Genomic DNA, 16,720 nt, shown 5'->3' on the forward strand with positions numbered 1-16,720 from the left:
ATTATGAGCTTATGCGTCTGTGTAATTGATAGTATTTAGTGTGCATTCTTGCATTTGCATTATGATTTTGGGTTTGAGATATGGAGAGAAGGAAGTCTGATCTAATTTGACAGTTTCAACTGTAATACATCAGATAGTGGTTTCTCGCACAAGACGATACTTCCGGCAAATTTAGCATCATGTATTCGTGGCTTTGTTCCACATGCGTGGTGTGTAGGGTTGGATGGGCCTTTCGAGGTCCTATGTGGTGTGCAGGGCTGGTTGAGCTTCTTATAGCTAATTTGTGGTGTGAATGGGAGACGAAGAGGTGTTTGGCTGGATGGGTGGGTTTCATGTTTATGCATTTGTTCCTCATTTTTTTCTGTCTATCTGATTGCGAGATTAACTGTATATAGATCGTAATATTCAGTACTAGTGTATCTGTTCTGATTTTGATGATTATTTGGATATCAGATTGCCATTGTGATATTTCTTATTGTGACATTTATTTTTGTTTTTCTATCGTTCCGGTCTCACACTGAGCTTGTGTAGCTCACCCCTCTCGCTTTATCCCTTGCGTACTCTCGTTTTACGCTTCAGAATGGACTCGGTGCAAAGCGGAGGTTTCTAAGTGTCACGTTTTAAAAACTGGTTAATAAAGTGTTTTCTATAAATTTGAGTTTAATTTAAACGGTTTTGGACTATAAATTTTTTTTAAATACTGTGGTATGAAATTTTGTGTTAAATGCAAATAGACGTTATTTGAATTGAACAACTGTATTTTGAGATGTCGGGATTTGATAACTGAAAATTTTTACATAACCTAAATATTGTTTGTTTTCTCATTTGTTGATCCTAAATTTACCTACGATCACTTCGGTGATCAATGTAACCTCCGGGATTCAGTCTAGACTTCTAGGCAGGGTTTTGGGGTGTTACATCATATCTCTTGAAAACAAAGAACAACTGAAAATAAATTATAAAAACCTAAGAAAGAAAGAAAACTAAACTAAAATTAAAAGATTAGTTCTAAATTGAATGAATGGTCCCCATAACATGTGCCAAATGAGCCTATTTATAGATTCTCAGTGGTCGTCATCCTTAACTCCAGGTTAGCTGACATTCTCGAGCTTTGAGTTTGATTGTGCAAACCAAAATGCCCCTATTTCGTGTTTATCACCTGTCTAGAGTCGATGTCGCGACACACCAGGACCTGTGTTGCGACAAAGCAGTTAGTATACTCCTTCTAGGATATCTTCCGGGGTATGTCGCGACACCACTAGTCTATGTTGCCACATTAAAGGCAGTTTCGTGATTTCTCTATTTTGCTCCCTATGTTGCGACATAGCGACCAGTATCCGTCTATGACGCCTTCTAGTGGTCTCATACACACTTATACAGTTCATCAGCTAACCTTTAGGCCTCATTCGGCTCCTAGGGTCAATAAAAGACTCATTTTGCACATTTTATTAACTAAATGGAAACTTTAGGAAAACATAATTAAAACTTAATAAAACACTTGTCTTCAAGCTCCTAAAGTGTGAAAATTAGTTTAATCTACTACACCGAATTACAATAGATCAGTAGGTTTAGATTCAATTGGAATTGGTACATGATGTATATGTTGTATGGTTTGGCTGGAAATTATGAATTAAGTACAAAATTGCACATTTTTTTTTCCAAAAAATGGCCCACGCCCCAACGATCAATTTACCTCATCGCAATATCAACCGATAGTGAGTCACATCATGATGTTAAGTGGCCTAGGGTCACAATTTGAAAAACTATTTGATGACGTCATGACTTGGGGGAGATTAAGTCACGACGTCGACCCTGAATTTCTAAAACTCTATAATTTGGTCCTATTTTATGCCTAGGTTAACAAAAGAGCTTTCATAAGCTCAATTAAAACTCAAAATTGTTTGTTAAATCTAAAATGAATGTGGTTGACATTACATTACATGTATGATTGATTATTTTACTATGAACTTGACTGTAGTTGATCCGGCAACGAATGTAGCATTTCAAAGCTCGAACTCGGCAATTGGGTCGGGCTAGGGGTGTTCCATAACCCTATTGGCATGCCAATTGTATTTTAACCTTTCACTAAGTTCACACAGGCATCATTTTCGTATATATTTCAATACCAATCCCTGTAATCGTCCATAATTCATATTGTACCCAATACATGATCACATATTTCATTTACATCTCCTGTAATTGACCATTTACATACATTTGTACCCTATAGTTGTTCACACGTCTTAATTCGATCCATACTAGGCATATGTGCCAAACTACTAGTATATCAATATAAACTCAACATACATATACATAAATACATCAATTTAAATGCAAGTATATATATAAATCACAAAAATGATTTAGTAAGCTCCAAATGAACTTTCCTATCTGAAACATCAAAAATGAGTTGATTCTCTAGGGACTAATCAACATTTTTAGCTTTTCATTGATTAACTCCACTTCAATCCAATTCTTGTTTTATACAATCATTGAATATCACCAATCAATACCAAACATTTTAATACTATACCACGATATGCATGATCTCATATGATTCTATTTTTCAATTCCCCTCATATTTTACATTTTATTTAATTTAGTCTCTAAACTCAAGAAAGGCATAACTCTTGATTCCTAGCTGCGGATTAAAATATGACTTAATATATTTTCATTAGGGACCTTATGCTTTCTATCTTTAACATAATTTCATGAAAAGTTTTACATTTATTCAATTTGGTCCATAATGTAACAAAGTTAACAAACAAGCTAAATTAACTTTACAATCTAGTCCTTTTCATAATCTAAGCTTAAAACCTATCGATTTCAAGCCTAATTCTTCAAGAAATCAACAATGGAAATATTCTAAAATTTTAACAGATTTACAAATTGGTACTTGAATTTAGTTAAATCAAGCTCACATGACCTCAAATCTATAAAAATTACAAGAAAATGACTTTAATTTACCTTTCAATTATGATCAAATGCCATGGTTCTAGGTTTTTCTTTTTCTTTTGGACGACAAGAATATAGGTGGAAGATGAAGATTACAGTTTTCCACTAAGTTAGCCTATATGTAGATGGATTAAAGCTTAATCAAGTTAGTTTAATTAACATAAACATAATTTATTTAACTTAATTTAACATTACTTAATCTTAGTGGGTTTTACCATCGTCATCCACTTTCTCCTATTTAAAAATGGTAATAACAAATTCGGCCCTTTGGTTAATTGCTATTAAGTCCTTAAGCCTTTGATCAATTAAAACTCTATAGCGATTGGACTTTTACAATTTAACCCTTGAGCTTTAATTAACTATTATTTCGAAAAAATTATTCAACCAATCTTTAATATATTTTTATATTATTCTCGTAAATATTCATATTTAATATTTATGAATTCGATTTATGAAAATAGAGTTTCGAAATCGCATTTTTTGGTGCCACTGAAAATCGGACTATTACATGAACTTAATCAGATGAGATTTTAAAATGAGGGGTAAATGATAATTTTACCCTAAAGGGGTATTTTTGACATTTTATACATACGTATATTAAAATATTAGAATATATAAGTGTATATATGTATGTTGATGAGATGAAATTTTGACCATTAACTCTCATTTTGATATCAAAAAAATAAATTTTGTACTACGGGTTTGACCTTTGATTTATCCCATGAATTTTAAATTTGTTAAAAAGAACAAAAAAAAAAGGTAAAGAAACCCCCATTTTCCTCCTTGTATTAAAATGAGATAAGAACTCTCATTTTCTTTTCTTTGTCATTTTTCATCATTTTTTCAAATTTCCATCCCTTTTCTTCATTCCCTTTGAAAACCCATCCTATAAAACTTCATTTAAGCCTTCCTCTTCATCTTCTCCATCACCACAATTCAGAGTTTTGGTTGATTAGTGAGAGAAAGTTTAGGTAAAGTAAGAAAATGCTGAATAAAGTAAGAACTCATGTGTTTTATCATCATATATATTTCTCACTTTTTATACATTCTTTTGGTTGAACCATTCCATGATTATTTATGACTTATCATTTATAGGTATTTTTTATTAATGAAGATAAAAAAAAAGAAGCTTGAAATAGGAGCTTCAAGCAATGGAAAAGAGAGAATTGAGGAGTAAAGGAGAAAGTGAGCTTTCTCCTATTTTATTGAGCTTTTGAGTAAGTTTCATGGAATCCCTACTTGCTTTAGATTATTCATTAATGAAATGTGTAATTTATTAAATAAACTAAGTGAAAATGCATAGTAAATGAAAGAAATGGATATAACAATCTTTGATGAAGACTATAAAGACATTTAATTATAAAGATTTTTTAATCAAACTAACGAATGAGTTTGATTTGGTCGAGTCAAGAATTAAGGTAAAATTTGTTGACAAGAATGTTAAAAATTTTTATAAAATGGGAATTATTGGAGTGAATACGTTGCAGGTGAAATTAATGTTGAAAATTATGTTAGTATATGAAAATAAGTGGAAGTAATTTATAAGGTTTCGTTAAACCATGATAAAATTTTCAATTATAACGTTGAAGTGTTGATGCGATAATTTTAAGTACCGATCGAATGGTATTAGTTAAAACCCTCGCATATCACAGAGGTAATATGTATCTATGCATTAAGATAAGTTTTCATTCTCTCATTTCTAATGGATAAATTTCAAATTTCGCTTTGGCCAATTTTTTTTTTCAAAGTTCACTCACCTTTTTTTCTTCTCTTCTCTTTTCTTTATTTTCTTTCAAGGGGGTAACGACGTGTTTCTCTTGTACTTTATCAGATCTTCAAATATGATATTTGTATTTTCAAAATATGCAATTTGATACCAGAAATTTGATTGTGTTTACCACTTTAATGTTTGACCCTAATTACAAGGTATTTTTTGCTGGCATGGCAGGATGACTTATTGGGTTCTGACGTGGCAAATTTGTTTACTTTTGACTGATACCTTTTTTCTTCTAAATTTAAATTAAGAACTTGTTAATTTCCTTTTTTTCTCCTTATCTCCTTTCTTCAACCTTAGCTGACGCCTCAATGGCTGACATCTTAACCTTACCATCACCTTGCACGCCAAGCTCCTATGCCATCAAACGAACCCCTTGCCAAAGCACCATTCACCATTCTTATTTCATTCAAGTCAAACCCACATCCAAAAATAATTGTACTCAAAGCCATTTCAAAGCTTAAACCCAAGTATCTAAGAAGCCTGCAAACAAAAAATAAAAAAAAATCAACAGTCCCAAAAAATCGAACCAAAAAGAAAAGAGAAGTTGGAAAAGAGAGAGTTCGAGCACCCATCTTAGGCCCTTTTGGCCTTCTGGGCTGCAAGTACTAGTCTAGAAACCCGAACAATGACAACGAAAAGAAAGCTACAAAAACAGTTAGCCTTGACTGAAGGCCAATCCAACGGCCGGCAAAGCACATTGAAAAAGGAAAAGCTGCAAGCTTCATTTACCTCTTCAAGGGTTTCTGATTTGCTATAAGGAGATATAAGCTAGTGGGATTGAAGGGACAAAGGCTACTGTTCACTGCCACCATCCACCTTGAACGGTGCGAAAATCCAACGGGAACAACGGCAAAGTCAAATTGTGAAAGAAAAAAAAAAAAAAAAGCTTTGCTTTCTAAAGAGGAAGAGAAATGTGATTTATTAACTTCGTTATTATTTTTATTATTTTAATTTTTAAAATATGAAAAAGTATAATTGTTTCAAAGTCTTTGTTTTAATTTTTCGTAACACACCCATGATTACGCAATGTCAATTGATATGACTTTAACATTGATAAACAGAATTAAATTTCATGTACCAAAATAGATATTTTGAAAGTAGAAACACTACATAATGCAAATTGACACCAACACTACATTATATAAAATTAACTCTATCATCTCATGATCCTATTTTGTACATATCGTGTCCGTGTAGTATCTAAAGAGTTACTTTACAAAGTAACGAGGCAGCCAACAACGAATTAACCAAAGAACAAAGGAATATAACAAATATTATTGACCGTATAAACGAGGACTAATGTCATAAATACAAAGGCATAATATAGAGTCTCACCTATTTTACAATCCCTAAACCAGAACCAGACTCTTGCTGCCTACCAGGAAGGGTTCTTTTTTCCCTAACAATCTAACTGGCTTTTGCTTTAATCATTAAAGTTGCTTTGAAGATGAAACTTACCATCGTGCAGTAAATGGCATTGGACAGCAAGAAACTCGTGCAAGATTGAAGCATCTATGAATGACTATTGGAACATTCGTAGGAAATTGTTCGCGTATGCCATCGGTTTAACATCGGGATGAGGCTGAAAACCACAAAGTAATGATGTCAAACTCATACTTTCTAGGAGGGAAATGGTTGTTGAAAGTTGAAGGAAACACAAAACTACTAACCACTGCAGAGAATGTAACAATATTCGGCTTCAAATCGGGGGCTTCAAACCGAATATATGCACCCTTGTTACCCATCTGAAACCATCAAATTTTCAACCAAAATTTTATGGAAATGAGAAAAACATGATTCAGACAGTTCAATGATGACTTGTAGTAGAATACAACAAAACTTATTGGGTGTCAATTCCTAAAACAGAACAACCAAACCATTCGGATTAATCTTCAAACATAATGAGAATTAAAAAGAGATCAAAAGATAAAGAGGCATTGGGGGAAAGCACCGGATGTGGCTGTGGATCTTGAAAAGGCCAAAAATCCTCATGCAAAAATCTAAACATTAAATTTCAAGAACAAATTACTGTCAGAAGTAATTTCAACAAACTGCACAAACTTGATGTTCATACAATACAACTGATGTTGTCTGCAACTTTTCATTAACCCTCTTAATGTAGAAGTTCACTTGAAAATGACCACGCAATGCAGATTAAAATGGAGAGAACACATTGTACATGAAAGTAAATACATACCATAGATTACAAAGAAGAAAGTCAGGTAGCAGCCACACACACCATACCCAAAGAATAACTGAGACTGATAAACTTCAAATTTCCACATAAATTGCTTTGTAATATCGGTTATAAGCTAATATTGTCGGTTCTGATTATCTAATAACACTTGGTTAAGATTAAGAGGGATCAAAGTACAAGAAGATGGTGCAACTTAATATAGTCAACAGTTAATACTAGTTTACTAAGGATAAGCAGTTAAAGTAATCCAAGACTGCAGAATGCTTCATAAAAATGAAGCTGGCAAGATAACAGAACTCAAACGGCTATTTGTGCATAGACTATCCTTATGAGATGATTATAGAAAGCAGTAAGGATAAATTTTATTTTCCATTACTGGATGATCCTATTTATAACAAATTTAAGATTCAATTACCTGATCACAGTAATTTGGTGCAGAAAAGATGGTTATAAGTTTACCATCATGCTCGATTTCATAACCTTCGTCTTTTACTTCATGAGACCGCACAATCAAGTCTGTTAATTAAGCAAACAAGATCACCAAAATCAATAACTAATTCCTTTCTTGTCGCTCAAAATGGCACACAAACTAACAGATAAATACCTAGATTGTTATCCTGCAAAAATTTTCTCGTCACATCCGCACCGAAAGAAAGACCTACTCCCCTCTTGCTAGGACCTCTTCCAGGGAAAGGTTGTGGATCACTCCAAAGCAATTCGCACATCAACCCTGATGAAATCAGTAGAGAAGCGTGAGATATATAATAGAACATCTCATTATTTAGGTTTAGTACCGTTTTTGCTCCTCAAATTATTTCAATTTCTTCATAGATTTGCAAATTTAGATAATACTTTTATTTTACATGAGAATTAAATTATATATAGTGTTAAAATGATTTAAAATCAATAAAAATCTATATTTGAAAGAAAGGAATTTACAATTTTAATTATATTTTCTAATATAATTGAAGTTTTATATGATAAATTAAGATTGATAAGCTTCAAATTAAAAAATAGTGATTTAGGTAATTGCAAGGTAATTCAAGTAAAATCATAGCTTTGTTATAAAAATAATTAGAAATAAAAAGAAAAAAGGAATAAGGTATTTTAACCTTCACAAAAGTTTCACGCCCTTCAATTCCATCTAATAAATTAATATTAAAAAGCCAAATAAGTCAATAAATAAAAGATAAATATTCAACCACATTAAACTCAACATGAAAATAATTCATATCTATACTTTACAAATAAATTAATATTAAAAACCAATAAATAAAAGATGGAAATTCAAATACATTAAAACACAATGTGAAGTAAATCTATCCTTTATAGTTAAATTTTATTAGGGGAAAAAAAGTGGAAAGCCATTTATGCCTTTCAAGTTTCACGCCTCGTAAGTCACATTTATATATTGTACAGATAAATATATGGATTATATCGGAGAAACATCCCTACTAATAAAAGGGGATGAATAAATACACATAGGCAACTTAGTTGCTAAACCTAAGAAAAAGAATCAATAGTTCATGACTCACAAGAAATTGCACCAAGCATTGCAGAAACTGAAGGAAAAATAACAAAAAAACACTGTTGAGTTTACCTTCCTCAGGAGGCTCACAAAACCGATCTATTGCTTTGATGTCAGAGAGTTTCACCCCATCAACACTAAAAAGGCCTCCATGAACAACAAAAACCTTTTGATTTATTACATGCGCCAAAGGCAAACAACAGAATACTTCTGCAAAGAGCTCCACAAATTTCTCACTCAGCTTCGACCTGACCTCGCCCTCAAAACCATATATCTTGTTCATGCTCCTACTCTCGTGATTTCCTCTAGCAAGATAAATAGCTGAAATTACCAAGTTAGATGCAGCAAAGTGAAACAAAGGTTGCATATGCTTCATACTAATAGGGAACACCAAGCCCTGAAGGACCAGTTTTGAGAGCTTCCAATCAGAGCTATCAATTTAGATTGTCTAGTCAAGATGATCAATATAGAAGCGTTCAATCACAAAAATCAGTTTAGATTATAGATGGCCTGAAAGAAGTGCCCAGATAAAGCTCCTTAATATTCCAGTGTCAATTTGGTGCAAGCAAGTAAGATTGGAAGAGAATTAATGAAGATTGGAAAAGATGCATCTAAAATATCTGAAATCAACAAGATTGAAAATGTTAATCGAAGGGAAAACAATATAACAGGCAGGAAATATAAGGCAGAGAATATTAGAAATAGGGTTCACCTGATGGACACATGCACTTAAGTGCAAACAGGGTGAGGATGACCTCCACGGAGAAAGATCCTCTATCCACAAAGTCACCATTAAAGAGATATGGATTCTCTTCAGATGGGAGACCATTAAGCTCAAAAATATTTATCAAATCGTAGAACTATAAAAAAAAAAAAAAAAAAGGAAAAATAAACACATTAATAAACAAACACAACTAATAGAAAGAGAAAATATAACCAATAAAATGAGGCAGAGAAAATATAACCAATAAAATGAGGCATGTTAATTATGTCTCACCATTAGACATATTAATATAGCTGTGTTGTCCAAAAAAAAAAAAAAAACATAGCTGAAACTGAGAGGTAAGTCAGAAAAGCAACAAACTGTGAGCATTCAACATAACTGGATAGTAGCGTTATACATCTCCATGTCATTCAAGTGCATGCATTTATTTTCTATTAACAGGTAATATACCTGTATAGACTCTGTCAATTGACCTTACCCGGTAAAAACATATCTTACAGATAAAACATAAAGATTATTAACTTGTGAAATTACCTGGCCATGTACATCACCGCAGACAGTGAAATGACTGCCATCAGGAACATTAATATCAACAAGAGAAGGCTGAGATCGAAGCATTTTTCTCATTTGTAAGACAATCTGGAATGCATATCTACACCAAAAACATTATTCAACAAAAGATATTAGCAATATAGCATGAACAAAATCCATAACTGCACTCGCTAAACATACCTTTTATGCAAACACTTTTGATTCTTGAAGTCATCCATCATTTTCTTAACAAAATCCAAAGTAACAACATCTCCCTCTATCTTTGCACCCGAATATTGTGGCTCCACCTCTATAATGGAAACAAAATAACAATTCCATTAATGCACAGGGACAAAACTGTTATTAATAAACTTCCATGAATTCAAAGAAAACAGCAACAACATTCAGCGGCTCCAAAATAGATAAACAATTACTTTCCACATTTTGCATTTTATCTGAATTCAAGTCCATAAATCCTTTCAACATAATACATGCGAAGTGCAATCTATTAAAATGTAAATAGATTAAGCAAGTCCACTCCTCTCTGCCTTATGAAAATAAATGAAGTCAGGTAGGATTTCTTAAGACGATTCTTATAAGGGTGAAAAGAAAAAATTAATTTTTTCAACAAATAAAAGGGCAGAGAGAGAGAGAGATTTTCTACTAAATTGCCGAGCGAGAATGCATCAATATTTTTAGGGAATTCACCAATATAATCCTTAAGCGTGGTTAACTACTTCTCCAGAAGAACAGATTTCCTGACTGGTAACTGAAACATATGAGATTTTGTTGTAGAACTTCAACATTATACTTTGAGCTAAAACTGTCAAACCTATGTCAAGCATTTAACTCTCAGTAAAGACACCACTACCAGTGGATCCACCCCACCACCATGTCCCTAGAACCACCACCACTACTGCTGCCACCATTGTGGCTGCTGCTGCCCCCAGCATCATCGCTAGTACTGCCACAAATGCTACTGCAACTGCCGCTATGCCCACTTGGGTGGGCATGGATGATGACCTGGGACTCGTCCCTATTATGATACAATATGTTAAAATAATATAAATGATGATTAACCATAAATTTTATACTAGTTGATAAAAGGTACCCATTGTAAATTTAATCCTAGAATTAAAGCAGATCAAGCTGACCGGAAACATCTCAAAGCCCAACATCAACCTTAAAACTAGCAAAAGCCTGTAGGCGGACTTCTAACAGAAATGATTGGAGATCCAGCAGACCTAATCAGTAAGAACACATAATCTGGTTACCTAAAGATTATTATGTTGTGTTATAGAAAGAGAGTACAAACCACCTCGCAAAAATTCTGGATCTTAAACCAGAAGAATATACAGAGCAGCATCAGCCGTTCTGTCAATTTACCACTTTTCTCATAATGAATACTATTTTAAGCTTTTATCATTAATGAAAGCAATCAAACTCAATACCAGACTAATCTCACCTCACAATTTTATTCACAATCAGCACAGTTAAAGAGGCACTATGTCACACCATAGACCCCTCAGGTGAGACATTTGATCAAGTGCATTTAGAAATGCTTTTCCGTAAGGCACTGAGCACAAAAAAAGCCTCTCTAATTGAAGTTCTCTTTAATTTTTTTATTGTTCTCATTAAATGTACCTTTAGTAGAAACACAAAGAGACAATATCAAACTCTCTAGTCTGTATTTCTGAATGATTGTAGTATTCAGCAGCAAACACAGGACCATAAAGAAATCATACATATTGGCCAACAAAACAAGAAAAATTTGCTGGTAATCCAAGATAAACTGGAGCACTATCAGAATTATATACCTTAAGCTTATTTTACATACAAATACAAAAACACATAGATAAACGTATTTTTCATTTCTTCGCACAGGTGAGCGCCTTTTTGCAACTTGTGCCCTTAATAACATTGTTCATTAATATAGTTTCAAATTACTCATTAAATTATGTTATGATGCTAAACTTCACTACTTGCCAAACATATAAATTTCCCTTTTAATAATAAAACTGCCTTGCAGAATCAGCCACTATGGAATCATAAACAGCCGACCAGCAGGCCAAACCACTTCAGTAAAGATAACATAAAACTTGACCAGAAACCTAAAGGTATAACTGATCAACATTCCACCTCCAAGGAGGAGCAAAAATAAAATATTTCAAAACCGAAGTAGTTTACAGCCCACAGAGAACTTAAATATATTAGGAATCCTTGAAAGTTAGGATCTACAATAACTAGCATGTGGATTCCGCCATCTAAAGAAATGTGTTATTCCTTATCATTTGAAAGAGGGGGTAGGGGAAGCTTGTTTTGTTAGCTTTGAAAAAAGAAATATAGATCACACACGTACAACCTAAAGTAGAGAACCAGAAAAACTATAATATTCAGAGAGTATAACAATCATAAAAAAGATTCAGCTCAAGTCCATATTTTATCAATAACGACAAAAGACTTCCACAAGAAAATTCCAGCCTCAATAGGCCCAGAAATAACCAAATTTTTTTAACCAGTTCACTTATCCATAACAAACAATAAAAAGAGTACGTTTTCTATAGACCACTCACCTGCTAATCAAAATGTAAAAACTTCACAAGAGTGTTTCAGAAGCAAGCAAGTTTTTTCTGTTATATTATTTTTTTACCATACCCTAGAAGGACATGTCAGACGGCTAACCTGCCAAAGTTTTTAATCTCCACTGGCAGCAGATTAGATAATTCTAATAATGATGTTACCAATTAAGTTGTATGAGAAGCAGAGAAATTTTTTATAGGAAATATGTAGTTGAAAGAAGAGGATAAAAAGGTAAAATCATAACTTCAGAAGGCAGTACTCCTTTCAACCATTCCAGGTTCATATATGTTACAGGGAAAATTAATTATACTAAATAGCTGAACCACAACTCACAGTATGCTATAGATATCTGAGCATCTTTTATTTTAAAATTTTCTATCACCCATAATTGCAAAAAATAAACAGCAACCTAACGAATATCATATCAACATGGAAGAACATTTACAGAAGACATCTAAGAATACATAAATTAGGGAATAAATGGAAGAAGTAAAGGGAAAGGGAAATTACCTATGCTATGGTAATCAATAGAGTCAGCTACAAAACGCCTCTCAGACTCAGGTACAGAAATTGCTTCTTCAAATTTTAATTTCATTACTGCTTTCTCACATTCCTTTAATTTCTTGGTAGCATCAGGATCATTGGGACAAATCTTTTTGACCTGAGTCCAAAATGGGGAAAACAATTTACAGACAACACAAACCACATTTCACATGTTATAATGCTCAGCAATTATTCGTCTTTCCTTTGAGAAAGAGAGAAGGATATAGACAGAAGACACAAAATAAGTATACGCAATACAGAAAGCAACTTCTGAAAACTTCAGAAGTATATATTTAACTTGCAATAAACCCCTCCAGGTCCATATATTATCGACTTTTAAATTAGATCAAATAAACCACATGCAAGGCATAAATTTCACTAGACCATTATCAGACAGCACGAGGTAGGAAAAATGGATCCCTCTGCTAGTGTATTAATCACAGTATTTCACAATGATCTCAGGTAAAACAGCTACAACACAACCATAGATGTTTGGCCACTTGGAACAAATGCATTCATATATCAAGCTCGTAAAATGGAGAATGACTCTGATGAAGCTAAAATCTAGATTGCAAGCACATTCCATAACCCCAAACAATATCTAATAATGGAAGGGGGAACAACTAGATAAATTCTGTCATAAAAGAAGAAAAATTCCGAAATAATCCCAGATTCAAAAAGCCAACATAATATCTAATAAAGTGAAATTTACTTATTGAAAGGGGACATTTTTCTACAATAATAGATGGCAACCTCTTTATGCAAGAACTTCAACAGAGACATGAAACAAGCATATTTTGCAATATTACAACCTTGGAAGACATAATACCTGTTGAAAATCCTTTAGCGCTTCCTTAAACTTCCCCATTGCGAGATAAGCAGCACCACGTCTGTAATAACCCTGTAAGTTCAAGAACCATTAGAAAAAGAACAAAAATAGATTCTGCACATAGCTGATTGTTTCAGTAGAAAAAGCATGCCTTTGAATATTTAGGATCAACTTCAATTGCCTTCGTAGCATCCTGCATGGCACTACCATACTCTTCCAGTTTGGTGTGAGCAAATGCACGATTTGCCCAGTATACTGCATTCTGACTATTTAGCTCTATTGCCTGTGTATACAAGTCAATGGCCTGACCATACTTGTGGGCTGGAAAAATGCAAATCAAATCAACAACCTTAGCACAAATTAAACACAATGAAATTGCAAACATATATGCATTAAACTATCAACACACTCTCTATACAAAATTGGACACTTGAACTCATCAATATTCAATAAACAATTAAAAAGCCGCAATATTGAAGCACTGTATTCTCGTCATGTCAGTACCTTTAAATGCTTCATTTGCTTGGACTTTTATTTCCTCGGCTTGTGATACATTAGAACTTTCATTATCCATACTTGGCATAGCACTTTGTCTTTGTTAACTCGAGGACTATCCTTTTTATAAACCTCTGCATCATCCATGACAACATTAAATAAACAACAGAATAGCAAACCACCACGCTTTCATCTCGGGAAACAATATCATCCTATACAATAGCTAACATCCATAAGAAAAAGTATCGTAAAACTTAGAAATGAAAATGTCTAAAATACACTATAAAAATTCATAAATCTAAAATTATCCACTTACAACATTTTTTTAAAAGTTAATAAACTAAAAAAGTATTAAAAAAATCCAGCGTTTTTCTAAGATATTAAAATTTTGATATCCGGGAAAGAAATTTAACTTTTTTACCTAAAAGAAGAGAGTTGCATCCGGTGATGAGGGAAAGTATAACCAAACAGAGGATTTAGCAATTTCAAGCAACCAATCAAAAGAAGAATCTTTAACAGTTTTAGTAAGTAATGGAAGAGCCAAGGTAGATTATTAGTCAAGAAGAAAGTAAATTACCTGGAAACTAAAAAGGAACAAATCAGGTGTAATCGAGCTTGACTCGAGACAGAAGAGAAAACTTGTTAGTTAAATGACAGCGAAACCCTAGTTAAAGCGAGAGAAACTAGTATTTATTTTTCAGTTTTTCTTTTTTTGGTTCAATTATTTTCAGTTTTCAAAGTTATTGTAATTTTGTTTATTTTATGATTTTTATGGTTGTCTAATAAGTTTTATGCTTTTCTTGTGAAGATATCTAGGAAAAAGTCTAATGGAAAAAAATCTAGGAAAAGGAAAGCCTAGAGTTTTTGATTCATCGTGAATTCTTAAAAGAAAAGAAAAGGAGTTAAATCTAGATCGATAAAGTAAGTTTAAATCCCAAATTTTGTTCTGCTGATTCCATTTTGTAAACATTTAAGCCTAAAATTTAAGTCTCCAAAATCTAAATTTATCAAAATAATTTTTTTATAAATTTAATTTAAAGGCTCTATTTATTTCACAAGAAATAACTTTCAGAGAAATTTTTTACAATAAATTATATTGTTAATAAATTTTTATTTTAAAAATATTTAAAATTAATAAAATATTAATATAAAATATTATAATTTTCAATATTATTAAATATAGATATTTAATTATCTATCTTTAATCATATAATAAATTATTGATATAATTTTGTATTTTAATAAATTATTTAATATTTTAGTTTTATTTTAATAATAAATCTTAAAAATAATAATTTTACAATAAATATATTTATTTCGTGTTTGTTGTACAAAGAAAATCATAAAATATAAATTTATAGATATAATATAAATTTAATTAAACAATAAAAAATAAGAAAATCTCATATGTATATTTGTTTCATTGAAAACAACTTTTATAAAATATTTTCAGATAGAAAATATTTTATACAAATTTATCTAAACAATAAAAATACTAATTTAAAAAATAATAAGTAATTTTCTAAAAATATTTTCAATTAAACAAACCACGCCTAAAACTCAAAAAATCTCAAATCTAGAATTCAATAGGTAGGATATACGTTGATAATTAATATAATATTTAATAACATTAGAAAAATAAATATTTCGAAAACGTTAATTATGAATATAAAATGTTTTTAATATAATAAATAAATTATATATGTTAAATATATAGTCAAAATTAATAATGATTCAAATGTAAGAAGTTAAATTGAATGATAATTTTTTGTAATTTTCACACATGATTAAAAATGATTTATTACGTAACATTAATAAAATTAGTTTTCCACATTGTTGGTGTGTGAGATTCTTCGAAGGTGAGATAAAGAAAAGGATAAATTAAGTAGAATCCATTCAATTGTGATTTTTATCACACAATTATGAAAAATTACAAATTTATCATACAATTATTCTATTTTTTATTTTTGTCACTAGCTAGCTAGTTAATGTTAAAAAAAAATTAAGATAGTTAGGTGACCAAAAAATAAATTTACTAATGGTTAGATGATTATTTTGTAACTTTTTATTCACTAAAAAGAAAAAATGAATGATGGCATAAATTACTCTTGTACTTTACAAAATTTGTCAATGATATTGAACTTTAATTTTCGCTTGTACTACATGTGTCCATAGGTCGGACCGAGACCAACAAAAAAATTAGGCCTATTTGTTAGGTTTGGGTCTGACCTGAAAAATGGGCCTAAAATTTTGCCTAAACTTAGCCTGGATAAAAAAAAATTCCGGACCCGACCCGTCCATATTATTTTTTTAATATTAATTTTTTATATAGTTTTTTTTAAAATATACAATATATCAAAAATACTAAAAATATTAAAATAAATGTTTCTCAACAAAATAAAAATTGAAAATAAATTAAAAAATATGTATACTTAAATAACACTAAGATAAATGTAACTTAACAAGCATGTAACGGCCTAATTTTTAGTGGTGTCGGAAATGGTGATTTGAGATCACTAAATCCGACAAGTAAGATTGAACAAGATAGTAATTTAATATTT

General features: G+C 31.6%; 1 protein-coding gene and 1 long non-coding RNA gene across 4 annotated transcripts; one reads left to right on the plus strand and one right to left on the minus strand.

Moving 5' to 3' along the window:
- Positions 1-3,746: 3,746 nt before the first annotated feature.
- Positions 3,747-4,240, plus strand: LOC128295235 (uncharacterized). Its single transcript, XR_008285579.1, has 2 exons — positions 3,747-3,926; positions 4,051-4,240. It is a non-coding gene; the product is annotated as an uncharacterized LOC128295235 (long non-coding RNA).
- A 547-nt stretch (positions 4,241-4,787) lies between these two features.
- On the minus strand, positions 4,788-15,144 carry LOC108452954 (serine/threonine-protein phosphatase 5). 3 transcript variants are annotated; one of them, XR_008285735.1, is made up of 15 exons: positions 14,737-15,144; positions 14,169-14,293; positions 13,816-13,985; positions 13,665-13,736; positions 12,803-12,953; positions 10,584-10,748; positions 9,914-10,022; positions 9,716-9,833; positions 9,170-9,317; positions 8,530-8,778; positions 7,534-7,659; positions 7,345-7,445; positions 6,403-6,477; positions 6,191-6,314; positions 4,788-5,212 (listed from the first exon to the last, which is right to left on the minus strand). XR_008285735.1 is itself a non-coding variant. In XM_017750777.2 (14 exons), the coding sequence occupies exons 2-14, from the start codon at positions 14,245-14,247 to the stop codon at positions 6,255-6,257; spliced, it is 1,623 nt and encodes a 540-aa protein (XP_017606266.1). In that variant the 5' UTR covers positions 14,248-14,293; positions 14,737-15,142; the 3' UTR covers positions 5,870-6,254. The 3 variants fall into 3 exon arrangements, 2 of the variants coding, with proteins under 2 accessions (XP_017606266.1, XP_017606275.1); XM_017750777.2 differs by lacking the exon at positions 4,788-5,212 and having other exon boundaries at positions 5,870-6,314; positions 14,737-15,142; XM_017750786.2 differs by lacking the exons at positions 4,788-5,212; positions 10,584-10,748 and having other exon boundaries at positions 5,870-6,314; positions 14,737-15,134.
- Between the last annotated feature and the right edge of the window lie 1,576 nt (positions 15,145-16,720).

The sequence above is a fragment of the Gossypium arboreum genome, chromosome 7 (genome assembly GCF_025698485.1).
Source record: "Gossypium arboreum isolate Shixiya-1 chromosome 7, ASM2569848v2, whole genome shotgun sequence".
NCBI lineage: Eukaryota > Viridiplantae > Streptophyta > Magnoliopsida > Malvales > Malvaceae > Gossypium > Gossypium arboreum.